At 32.6% G+C, this 13793-nt stretch overlaps 1 protein-coding gene across 8 annotated transcripts in view; it reads left to right on the top strand.

The window, feature by feature from the left end:
* AFF3 (ALF transcription elongation factor 3) overlaps positions 1-13793 on the top strand; it is a 229157-nt gene that overhangs the window by 86231 nt on the left and 129133 nt on the right. For 7 of the 8 annotated variants that reach the window (XR_015744562.1, XM_087938471.1, XM_087938473.1 and 4 more), the window contains exon 4: positions 5376-5420. The exons of the other annotated variant lie outside the window; for it this stretch is intronic. Coding sequence is in view for 6 of the 7 variants with exons in the window: in XM_087938471.1 (XP_087794597.1) it covers positions 5376-5420 (45 nt within the window). In the remaining variant the exon portion in view is untranslated. The remainder of the gene's footprint in view (positions 1-5375; positions 5421-13793) is intronic. 8 annotated transcript variants of the gene reach the window in all.

Genomic DNA, 13793 nt, shown 5'->3' with positions numbered 1-13793 from the left:
GAAAAGGAAATATATCAACATCAATGCCTACCTAAGACTTCTTGGACAGACGGCATTTTTATTTGTAGACATGTACAAGCACAGGAAGGTGCACAGCTTCTGAGGGCTAAACATAAAAAAAATCTGCTGCACGATCCTTGTAACTGCTTTTACTGTAACAAGTTGCTTTTACTTGGAATGTCAGTTGGTAATTTCACTTTGTTGTGTAAAGTGGAAACATTATACTTCTTTCTCCCTTCCTTACATCCTATATCCTACATGATTCTGTCAGTGTTTCACTTTTGCATTTTATATTTCCTTGTTTTCCTATAATATTGACTTTTAATAACTATTCCAGAACATTTCCCAATAACCAAATGATTTTGTGTTTATTTATAATCATAAAAAGTCAGCTTCTTCTTCATGTGGGGTTATTCATAAATTCAGAATTCTAGCCATCATTGAAATAAACAGGAAAGTTTAGTCACATGGACATATTTGTTGCAATTATGGGCCATGTTCTGAGCATCAAGCCTATGTCAGAAATTCTTTGCATTGAAAACTTTCTTGAACATAATTATTTCAATTGAATTGGAGCCAATTTATATATCATGAATTTCTACTTATGTACACTAATATCAAGTCCAAGAATTTTGGGATAACTGGAGAAACTCATTGCACTAAACCTCATTTATTTCAGAAAGTTTGGATGGTTTTGTCTAAATTCTACATAGTAAAAAAACGAAAGTAGTGTTTAAAGTCTTTTTCAGGTATGACTAAATAAGTAAAATGTAAATCTTAAATTTATCTTTATTTTTCTTTAAATCTTTTAAAATGACATACCAAATGATATCTCCATGCTAAATATCAGAATGTATATCAGAGTGTATCAGAATGGTCAAACAAATGGCAACTTCAAATCTCAACAAATAAATGCTCTGTCTTACATATTGGCAAAAAAAATCCGAAAATAAAATACAAGCTGAATAGTCAAGATCTTGTTGATGATCCAAGCTCTGTAAAGGACCTTGGAATACTCACCTCTAATGATCTAAGTGCTAGAGCCCACTGCAACTACATAGCCAAAAAGGCATTAAGAGTTGTTAACCTAATCTTACGTAGCTTTTTCTCTGGTAATATCACACTACTAACTAGAGCATACAAAACATTTGCTAGACCAATACTCGAATACAGCTCTTCAGTCTGGAACCCACATTATGTATCTTATATTAGCACAATTGAGAAAGTCCAGAAATATTTCACAAGAAGAGTTCTCCACTCCTCTACTCATTGTAGAATACCTTATGCCACCAGACTTGAAATTCTAGAACTAGAAAACCTTGAATTACGCCGTCTTCGGTCTGATTTAAGCATGGTATATAAAATCATACATTGCAATGTCCTACCTGTCAATGAATACTTCAGCTTCAACCATAACAACACAAGAGCACACAACAGATACAAACTCAAGGTTAACCGCACCAAGCTTGATTGCAGGAAATACGACTTCAGCAACAGAGTGGTCAATGTCTGGAATACTCTACCCGACTCTATAGTTTCTTCGCCAACCCCCAAAAACTTTAACCTTAGACTGTCTACTATTGACCTCACCCCTTTCCTAAGAGTTCTGTAGGGGGCGTGCATAAGCGCACCAACGTGCCTACCGTCCCTGTCCTATTGTTTCTTTTATTTTTCTTATATGTACCCATTTCATGTATTCATAACTATGTATACACTTATACTTATTATCTTGTAAACAATTGACAAATAAAATAAATAAATAAATAAATAAATGCTAATAACTTTTCCAGTTCTCTGGGGAAAAAATTATGTGTTTTTGTAGCACTTTCATTCAACTTAAATATGAAACTTATTTTTATTTCTGGCCAGCAGGGCTAGGTAAGTTTTGAAAATAAAATTTAAAAGTTATGTGCTTTAATGAATACTAAAGAAATGCTTATCTACCCCAAAGTATACAAATATGCAATAAAATTGTGTGGCTTTTCTACCACTGGAAATTTAAATAATAACATCTTGTTCTGCAAAGATAATGAAAGTTGTAATTATAAATACTTGACATGTCAGTTAATTGTACATGTTTAAGTATAAAATCACTGAAGTTAATTTTTGGGGGGAAAGGTACAAAAGAACAATGCATGGTTTTTTTTAAAAAAAAATACAGAATTCCGTTTAAAAGAAACACAAACGATAAACATCTATCCTGAAATTTGGGTGGATCCAATATTAATTTGTACACTGTAGTCCTAAATGAGATTTTGAAATTTTCATAGTGAAAGCAAAGCTGAATAAGAACTAATGACAAAACATTTCCAGAGTATGAACGGAATCCTTAAATTACACAAATACTATGGAGTTATTCAGCAGTGAAAGGAATGAAATAAATGTTAAAAAATGATCTAACACAATACAAAGATGTATTTGAATGAATCAAACTTTGCTATTTAATTTACATATGGAGGGCTTATTAGGATGATGAATGACACTGCTGAAGAACAAAACATATTTCCGAAACAAAAGAACATCTCTGTAGCCTAATAACATTTTATGCCAGCACTTATATTTATCAGAAGTAGATGCTATTTATCGCTATGATTATTTAAAAATCATTTTTATTGTTCTTTGTTCTTCCCTCTTCTGGGAATTTTAATTCAGAGTTTTGACACCTGCTTATTAACTTCCTTGAAATATGAAATACAAAGGCATCTGCTGTGTAAAAAATTCTAACCAGCATGTTTATATTACTGGCAGCTGTACACAAATTAGTTCAGTATGGATTTATTTTTCTTCAGAATAGAAAGCATCTCAGGCAGGGTTGCCTCAGTTTACATATATTTTATGATGATAACATTCTAAAAAATTGCCCAAGATTCAGAGCAGGTGCATCTACAGTGATTTGCAAAATCTGCACGATCGCTAACACATTGTTGTGAGTCCTACCCTGCACACAAAAAGGGTGGGGCTTAAATTTTGATGATTACCATCTTGCAGGTTTTAATAGTCCTGCTTCAGGACTAGAATTATGAATTAATAAGAATTATTCTTATGTAAGTTCACTTGTTATTTTACAGAATGTCAAAAATTATTTAATTGTCATATCAATCTGCCTACACAGATAATCAAAGTAAGCAATTTCAATAACTTGAGCAGTGCATTTTATGTTCACATTATATTGCCACATTTGTTCCATAATGTCTCCTTTAGTTATTGACATTTCAATTCCCATATTCTTGCCCACAAAGCTTTTTTTTGGCACGACCCATGCAATGTAGTCCGCACTACTATTACTGTTAATCTTCTCATCACTCCTTATCACCCATCCCCTCCCACTTGTGACTGTATGACTGTACGACTGTTGCTTGTATCCTTACAATCTATATTGACTGTTTCTTAGTATGATTTGATTGCTTATTGTACCCCATGACTATCATTAAGTGTTGTACCTTATGATTCTTGACTCTTGACAAATGTATCTTTTCTTTTATGTATACTGAGAGTATTTGCACCAAGACAAATTCCTTGTGTGTCCAGTCACACTTGGCCAATCAAGAATTCTATTCTATTCTATTCTATTCTATTCTATTCTATTCTATTCTACTCTACTCTACTCTACTCTACTCTACTCTACTCTACTTGTTATTTATTTTCTATTATCCTATCTTAGTGTACGTATATATAAGGATAAAATACATTAATGAATGTTTGAAGGTTTTAAACAGATGAAACACATGAAAAAAGTTATGCAATTATATTATTATTATTGTAATCCTACCCAGATACTTATTCATAAGTAAGGCCTATTTAATTTAATTTAATATGTCCGCTTATTGGTAAATGTGCATCAATTCACACAGAGACACGTACAGTATGTGTTGTTCTAAGCAGAGCGAATCTGGATTTGGTGTTTTTCCATGTAATTTGATTTTGTATGGTTCAGGAACATGAAATGGGAAGAAGGAATTTCAATACTTTTTGCTTATAAAAAGAAGCATGCTACTGATAAACAACAAGATGACTTGAAGTGAACTTTTGCCCCTGAAGGAACTTCCTTGTCATGATACATTGTGGTGACAGCTTTTATTTTTAGTATGTAGAGATCTTATAATAGGAAGGGAAAATATTTGCATCTGGCATTTTCTTTCCATGAAGCCGTAATATCTCCTTTGAGATTTCAAACAGTTTAATTTAACTAAGAAGCAGAACCTTCATTATGATAAATGTTTTAATTAATTTTTATCAGGACAAAACTAGAGCAATAAATATGTAGGCTTTGTGGACAGTATTTTTTCTCCAGCAAAAAATAAAATAAAATAATCTGCTTTCTGGAAAACTTGATTCCTACCCCCAGTCTTGAATTAGAGCAAGGCTGGACAACTATGACCCCTTTACTACCTGTGGATTTCAACACACACACCCCAAATTCCTGGCTGGCTCAGGAATTCTGGGGGTTGAAGTCCACAGGTCATTAAGGGGCCATATTTGCCCACCCCAGGTTAGAATATATGGAGGGTCCAGTGTGTTTCATTTAGGACTTTTCCCCACTTGTCAGATTTTGTTAATGCATGTTGTAAATTGAAACCAAAATGGAAATGTGGCTGACTACACCAAATCATAGGAGTTTAAAAATCCTTCAGTTTTCTTACAATGTGGCGTCCTTGGTGCATTTTGAGTTATACTTTTACAATGCAAGTACAAACATTTGGGAATTCTTTTTTTGGGTTATATTGATCTCATTCTTAAATTATAAAGAGTATATTTTATATTTTTTAAAAAAACATTGTTTTTTTTCAAGATTGGATATTTTAATATTATTTGATAGTTCAATTATACAACGGAGATGGTAATTTCATGCTGTTTTAGTTTCATCTGCAGTTGAATTGTTGCTTTCATTTTAAGTGCAGCCAGTATCAGTTAAGATAGTGTTTTGGCAGACGGTGTCAGTACATGTAAGTGTTATTTAACTTTAAACATCTCCTATATAATATCCATGAGACTAAATTATATAGTAGTCATTTAATTTCAATGATTGTTATAGCAAAGAAGTCCCCAATGCATTATGGCCAACCTGTGGTAGGGCACTTTTAATTTAAATGCTCTTGTGCAGAGAGCATATCATAATATTTCTGATGTTATATTTGATGAAAAAATCAACAGTTAAAATTTTTCCTTACTTCTTACCATTTTTGAAAAGAGGCATATGTAATAATTGTACATTCATCTTCTCAGATATTCATCTTCTCTGTTCTATTTTAAACATACATGAATACAAGCCTTCTGGCAACATGTATGCAGCGCTGGTGGATTGCTTCTGGAAATCATGACATTTAAGAAAAATAGATATAATTCTAACTTTATATCTATTTCCTCTTTGTTTACAGAACAGTGGAGTAGATGACAATGACTGTGTGGAAGAAATTTTACGGGTAGGACTAAAATGAATTCTTTAGTTATTTCATAATTTAGGATGTGTCTTTTTTGATGCTAGTTAGAAAAATGTTTTAGCTTAGTTAAATAAATCTAAATTGCACTTTAATCTAATTCTTCCTAATTTACTGTTTGAAAATTAACATGTTAAGCTCAGTATTGTGTGATTAAGTTCTCCAGTCAGGTGTTTCATACACAGATATACATCTTTGCCTAAGGTGATGGGTGAAATTACTGAAACTGTTGTACAAAAATAGTATCAGATTTCCAAAGGAATATAAAGCATAACAACTTTATGCCCTTTATAAAAATTGGAAATTGATATACAAACAATATGAAATGAATTAAAGAAATGAAAAACTATGCGAAATTAAGACATTTGCCCATTTCTTTTTCTTTTGTTTTTTAAACAAATTTTATTAATTTTACAATTAAAAACAAATCAACACATACACGAATAGAAGAGCAAAAAGAAAAAAGAAGAAAAAGAAAAGGAAAAGAGAAAGGAGAAAAGAGAAAAGAGGAAAAAAGGAGAAATGAACACTTAAAAACATTCTCATTTTCAACAGTTTGTAAGATCTTTTCTCTTCTTGATTTATGCCATCTCCTACGCACATCTCCTCCATATATATGTTTATATATCACTCATATAGATTTATCCTATTCTTTTTTTTTTTAACCTTATAATATAAAATCTGTCTTTGATCTAACCATTTATACCAGCAATTCCAATTGTTAAAATATATTGAAGAATCTTTATTTTTTAAGGCTAGGTTAAGTTTGTCCATTTCTGCACAATCTGAGATTTTCTGGATGATCATCTGTTCTGTAGGTATGTGAGGTAGTTTCCAAGATTGTGCAAACGCTAGTCTGGCCGCTGTTAATATGTGTATTGTTATGAACTTCACTTTTTTAGGTAGCTGTTTATCGAAAATCCCTAACAGGAAGGACTCTGGTTTATACTCAGTCTGTTCTTTTGTTATATCTTCCAGCCAATTTTTAATTCTCTGCCAGTATTTTTGAGTTTCTTTACAGGACCACCACATATGAAAAAAGGTTCCATCTATACTTTTATATTTCCAACATTTTGGACACGTGTTGGGGCGCATCTTCGCTAATCCCGAGGGAGGAAGGTGCCATCTGTAAAACATTTTATAAGCGTTTTCTTTATATGCTGCCGATTTTGTGATCTTATTGTTTCTACTCCAGATCTTTTCCCATTCTGTTAATGTGATACTCCGTCCTACATTCCTACTCCAGGCTATCATATTCCCTTTAACTGTCTCTTCTTCTAACTCTACTTCTAATAGATAATTGTAAAATTTAGTTATATTTTTCTTGTCTGATCCTAATAAAATTTTGTCTAATTGTTGGAGTTTATTGTTAATTCCGAATTCTTTCCTATCCTGTTTGTATCTACTATGAATTTGGAGATATACCCACTGATCTATTTTAAATCCCTGCTCTTGCAGCTCTTACCGCGATTTCAAATTTCCTTGTGCATCCAATAAATCTTTATATTTGATCATTTTGGTAATGTCCAAGTTGTTTGGATGAATCATCGCCTCCATTGTCGATAACCAAATCGGTACTTTTAGATAGTGTTTTTTCCATATTTTTTTCCAATTGGTTAATAGTGAATCTCTAATTAAATGTCTGTGAAAATATGTCTGATTGACTTTCCCTACCTCCCATAAAAAGGCATGCCACCCACTCTGCAAATCATGGCCTTCTAACAATAACGTTCTTTTATTGATTGAATTCACCCAATCTTTTAACCATATTAAAGAGGCTGCCATTCCCATTTTGGAAGTGCCAGTCCTCCCCTGCTCTTCAAATCCTGCATTGCCTTTAAATTTATTCTAGATTTTTTTCCTTGCCAAATAAATTTAAGAGTTATTTTGTTAAGTTCGTCAAAAAAATTCTGTGTAGTTTAATTGGAATCGTCTGAAATAAGTATAAAAATTTTGGGAGAATATTCATTTTGATAGAAGCAATCGTGCCCAATAATAAAAGTTGTAGCCTACCCCATGATTCTGGATCTTTCTTTATTTGTTGCAACAATTTGTCATAATTATTCTCCTTAAGTGTCTTGCAATGTGGTATTAGCCATATTCCTAAATATTTAACTTTCTTTATCACCTGTATTCCCATGACTTCTTCTAATTCTTTTTTCTGTTTTTCAGTTAAATTTTTAGTCATTAGTTTTGTTTTCTTCCTATTAATTTTAAGTCCTGCTACCGCACCAAATTGTTCTAGTTCATTTATCAATTTTTGTCCTCTTTCTACAGGTTCCTCCATAAAAAAAACCATACCATTGGCAAATGCTTGCCGTTTGTATTCTTCTTTCTTAATCTTCAGTCCTTTAATCTCTGGATTTTGTCTAATTCATGTTAATAATGTTTCTAGAGAGAATATGAAGAGCAGGGGTGAGAGTGGGCAACCTTGCCTAACTCCTTTTTCTATTTTTATTGGGCGAGTATATTCCCCATTTATTAGCCTGCTGTGTATCATAAATTGTTGTTATGATGTTTTCAAATTTGGTGCCTAAATTCATATTATAAATTTTTTCATTTAGAAATTGCCAATTTAAGTTATCGAATGCCTTTTCTGCATCTAGAAACATAAGTGCAGTTTGTTTTTCGGGGAGGGCTTCATAAAATTCTAAAACATCTACTGCTGTTCTTAAATTATTCCTTATCTGTCTAGTCAGGAGAAATCCATTTTGGTCTTCATGTATATACAAATTTAAAATTCGTTTTAATCTGTTAGCTATGATAGAGGTAAATGTTTTGTAGTCGGTGTTTAGAAGTGAAATTGGTCTGTAGTTGTTAATATATCTAAGATCAGATTCCTCCTTCGGGATCAGTGAAATCAATGCTCCCCTCCATGAGTCCGGCATCTTGGCTGCCAATAAGACATCATTAAACACTTCCATCATAAGAGGTCGAATTTGTTCCGCAATTGCCCTATATAGTTCTCCCGGGATCCCATCTGGCCCCGGGGCTTTGTTATTCCCTTGATTCTCTATTGCTGATTTCAGTTCGGGCCAAGTAATATCTTTATTTAATAATTCTATCAGTTCTTCCCCGATTACTTTATCTTTCATTTCTTCTAAGTAATTTCTTATTTTGTCTAATTAGCATGCTCAAAGTAAATTTGTTTAGTCGTTTTCAAGTTTATTATCATTTTCTCTTGTTCAATTAAATTCAAATTATGTTTGACTTATTATTTGATTTTGTATTCTTTGATCTTTAGGGGTCTTTTGTAATTGGGTTTCTAATCCCTTAATTTGCTTTTGTAGTTTATTTTGTTGAGCATATTTTTCTTTATTTCTCATAGCATTATAAGAGATTGTTATACCTCTTATAACTGCCTTCAATGTATCCCAAATATTTTGTTTCGAGGTTACATCATTATCATTTTCCTTTAAAAAATAATTTAATTCCTCCTTAAGTTTATTAGTGTACTCTTTTTCTCTTATTAAATGGGTGTTTAATGTCCATCTTTTCTTTGTTTTTTTCCTACCTTTCCAGATTATTTGGATTGGGTTGTGGTCTGCCCATTCATTTGGTAATATTTCGATTCCTTTTATTTCATTCGCTATTTCCCCATTCATCTACACCATATCGATTCTTGTCCATATTTGATGCGGGTTAGAATAAAATGTGAATTGTTTTTCTTTGTGGTATAGTCTTCTCCATTAGTCCACCAAATTTAACTCTTTCATCATTTCCTTACATGTCTTAGGAAACTCTCTTTTTCCTTTTTTATTCTTCTTCGCATAACTATGGTCCTTTTGGCAATCAGCAATAGAGTTAAAATCTCCTATAATACAGATATTCCTTTTTTCAAAACCTAATATTTTTTGATGTAAATATTTAAAACACTCTTTCTGGTCTTCATTTGGGGCATGAATTACTACTAATAGAATTGAAATAGTATTAATCCAGATCTGTAAAACCAAAGTCCTTCCTTTCGGGTCTGACCAGACTAAATCTGTTTTCAGATCGTCTTTCACGTATATTGCAATCCCCTTCTTTTTTTCTGTATCTGCTGGTGCAGTAAATAGCTTCCCTAGTTTCGGGGAGTCTAAATATCTTTCATCTACTTTCCTTATGTGAATTTCCTGTAGGCATATTATGTCGGCATTTTGTTTGATTAATTTGGCTATTATTCTTTTCCTTTTTGTCGTTGAATTTAAACCGTTTATGTTAATGGGTAGAAGTTTCTTTTCTTCATCCATTTACTTAGTTCTGTTTCGCTCTTTGTCTTGTGATAATTCCAATCTCTCCTTGTGCTTGCTGGGGACTAGTTTCTTCTCTCTCTTGAGGTGGATAAACGTTCCCTTGGGTTCTTGAGGGTCTTTCTTTTTTATTTCTGTGGTGACTTTGATCTTCCTGTGGGTTTCTTTCCAATTCCTCCTTACTACTTTGATCTTCCATACCTACTAATTGTTCATAAAAATCTTGGGCCCTTTCCATAAAGTCTATTTTGATTTTCCTTTCCTTCCATGAAACTAACATCCCCTCCGGGATTAACCATTTAAATAGAATTCTTTTCTAATTCAGATAAGTAGCCAGAAATTTATAGTCTCGTCTTATTTCTCTTACTTTCCTTGGAATTTGCTTAAGGATCAAAATTTCTTTGCCTTTATACATAATTGTTCCATCTCTGGACATCCTAAATATTATGTCATGGACACTCCTTTTCGCAAAATGAATGTGGACCTCTCTCGGGCATTTATGACATCTCGCATAGTTGGTGCTGACCCTGTAGACTTCATCAAATTCCCTAAGTATATCATCTTTGTCCTTTCCCAGTAGTTCGGCCAGTATTTGTGCTATCAGCTGCTCCAGGTCTTCTTCCTTGGATTCCTCAACATTCTGGAATCTCAGGTATGCAGCCGCCTTGTCTATTTCTAAGTAGACCAATGAGTCTTCCATTTCTTTGCTCACATTTTTTAGTTCTTCATCTACCCTTTCCAATTTCTTTTCCGTTCGTTCCATCTACTTCTTTTATCGTTGCTTCATTTTTTTTCCAGGGCCTGTTGTATTGTTCCAATTCTGTCCTCTACTTTAAGAATGTCCGCTTTCATCTCAGCTTTTAATTTCCCCATCTCCTCTTTTAGTTCACTAATATCTGCTCTTGTTTCGTTGTGATTTTTTATCATTATTTCTTGAAGTTTTGTCATTGATTCTTGTAGGGTTGGCAAGGTTGATTGAATATTGGCGTTTGAGACATTAGTTTGTTTTTCCCCTGGTAGTGATTCTTCTATGGTTTTTTGAATTGTAGGGGAAGCTGTTGCCAGGGTGGTTGTTAAAGTCGGGGTAGCCTTCCTTCCAGTTTTCAGGGCCATGGTAGTTGTAGAAGTCATTTCATTTAATATTTGTTTCTGTTGTTGGATTATATTAGTTATGCTATCCCAAATTACCATTCAGTATTATAACCCCTATATTAGAATTCTGATATCTAATTGCTTAGTCCACCTAATTACTAAGTAGTTGTATTCTATTCTTAACTAGTAACTGGAATATATAAATATGTGTTATTTTTAATCCTAAATCCTCAATCACGTATATAATTTTATACAGTCTATGTTTGAGTACTATGCAACACTATACAATACTATATAACATTCCATATAATAAATATATATAATAAATAGTATATCAAACCTAACCAAGTTTAGGTTTTGTAATTTTACAGATATTGTAAATATATATGTATTCTTATCTAACTCAAGGACATTAGCGGACCTCGCCCGAGCGCGAGACAAACGCTGAAGAAAAAGAAGAAGAAGAAGATATGTATTCTTATCTAACCTTATCTAACCCTATTTGAGTATTAAATATTCTAAGTATTCTTAGTCACCAGTATTCTTGAACCTATACTGTATTATTTCTTTCCCCAATAAGTTGGTTATAATCACACACTAAATTATACTATTATAGCATTAAATATTAAATATTGAGTCTTAATACTTATTGATTAAATAGTTCTTAACCTTCTTGCTTTTTTTCCCCTATCAATCTGGTCGAAGTATAACTCTCCCCAATACTGTGATTTAATCAAAACATTTAAATCAATTATCTAGCAATAAAATATAACAATCAGTATTCCTTTCCTCAATAGATAAATTTATAGTCATAAAGAGAAAGTAAAAGGAGAGAAGAGATTCGCCATAATACCACAAAATCAGTAAATAAAAGACAAGACAAAAAATTAAACAGTTATATCAAGGGAAACAATAGAAAAGAAAGAGGGGAGAGCAATAAAAAAAAAAACAGGTTTTAGAGTCAGTTTTTAGTCCACCGTTTCTAGGATTCTGCACTTTTTCTTCAAACACACCGGAAGCAGGGAGGTAAAAAGTGCTGAATAATGACTGCCAGCAATCAATCTCTTCCGAAACTTCCAAGCTACTTTTTTTTTTTTTTGGTAAATGTTCCCAAGTTCAGTACATTAATTTCCTTCATGTACGACCCCCACTTCAGTTAGTATAGAATAAGATAGAGTTCTCTTCAGGATCAGTTAAAAGGTCTGTTAAACAAATAATATCTGGTGTTTTGTTGCAATGACTTCGGAGTTTCTATGTATCTCGTATAGCACCGCGTTACCTCTTCTTCACCAGCCTCGTTCCTCTTCATGTCTTTGCTTTAATAAAGTTTATCCTAGAAGGTCCATCAAAATAACAGTTCACTCAAGTATTCAAAATTCTCTACAGCTTCTCGACTCTTTCCAAGCAGTATTTTCCTGACCTCGCAGTCTTCCCCTTTCGTTCGTTGTAATCCACACTTCCACTTCGGTCTGCCAAACACTTTCTCCCACGTTTGTCTAGCTTTCGCTTTTTAGCCGCTTACATTTCCCTCCCAAGATGATATGTACAGCTAGTTGAACCACAACATGGGCAACGTTATGTACTTAAATAGAGAGTTTTCAATAAAATTAGTGCAGTTTATCTTTGCATTCATCTACAGCTTATCCCTAAAGTGAAAATGGACTACTTATATAATGCACAATTTATGTATATACACAAACAGTCTGTGAAAAAGAAAACCACAGATAAAAACACTATATATTTTTAAAAGTCACATAAGCTCAGAAATGGAATGATAAAAAAAATGTAGCAAAAGGAAAAACTTATAAAAATAGAACTTGACAGATTGTTTCTTCATTAATGATAAATTAATCCCAACTACCAAAAACCTTTATCAGTGTAAAAAAAAAGTTCAATTCGCACAATTCAAAGGGAGCAATACAATTTTTCTTCCTTTATTTTATTCTATTTTACTCCCCAAAATTCCAATTGAATAAATATTCAAATATTCTGCATATGTCACTTTTATCTCAGAAAAGTATAATCTTATAAACTATAAATAAATCCATCACAAGACTGAGAAAATTACATATATTCCACCCAAGAGAAGATGTAGATGAACTGAAGTTTTTTGCTAGTGTCTGAAATGATTGATAAGTTCAAAGAAAAGTTCTCTGACTTTTCAAAAGAAATACCAAGGAGGTTTAGTGCTGACTTCTAGAGCAAGTAAATAATATTTTAAAAACATAAACAATTATATCTCAACTCAAAAGTAAGTACATCTAAACCTAACAATGTTACAATGAAAATGAATTCTGATATGGAGCAATGCATGTAAAATTCTTAGCTGCTTAGGGGAAAGAAATAGAAAACTAACACTGGCAACTTTGTATAAAGAGAACCAACATAAAATGTTTTACAGGTGACATCTTCCTCCAACTAGATTGGCCAAAATTAGTAAAAGTATATCACATTGTTGAAAATGTAACATAGAGATAGGGACCTATTATCATATGTGGTGGAAAGGTATACCAGCAAAAAAATACTAGTGGAAAATAAAGGTTTGGATAGAAGAGATGGTTAACCAGAAAGTAGAATTCATACCAGAAACACTCTTACTGGGAATTATTAATGAGAAATACGGTAAAGGAACAATATATTTAATGATACATATAATAACAGCTGTGAGATTAGTGTATGCCTAAAACTGAAAGAATGAAGATACCCCTACAGAAAGTGAAATAATAAGGAAAATATTAGTCTGTGCAAAGATGGACAGACTAATTTTAGAAATCAAAGATAAGGGTGAGACAGAGTATTATGAAGTCTGGAGTAAAATGTATCAATGACTAGAGTCAAGGAAAAAGAAAGAAAGGGTTGATGCTTTATAGGAATGAAAGTTAAAGTTTTTAAACCAAAGAGAATGGAATATAATGGACAAATACGAGATGATACGAATGCATGAGTATAAAAGATGGTTGGAAATACATATACCAAAACCTGAAAGGTCACATCACAGCCACCCGCTCAGGATAACACATCACAGAACTCAGGA

Source organism: Pseudonaja textilis, chromosome 8, assembly GCF_049901715.1.
Source record: "Pseudonaja textilis isolate UNSWEBS1 chromosome 8, rPseTex1.2, whole genome shotgun sequence".
In the NCBI taxonomy this organism is placed as follows: Eukaryota; Metazoa; Chordata; class Lepidosauria; order Squamata; family Elapidae; genus Pseudonaja; species Pseudonaja textilis.
The sequence above is the reverse complement of the archived record's forward strand: the minus strand, read 5'-3'. Positions and strand labels throughout refer to the sequence as shown.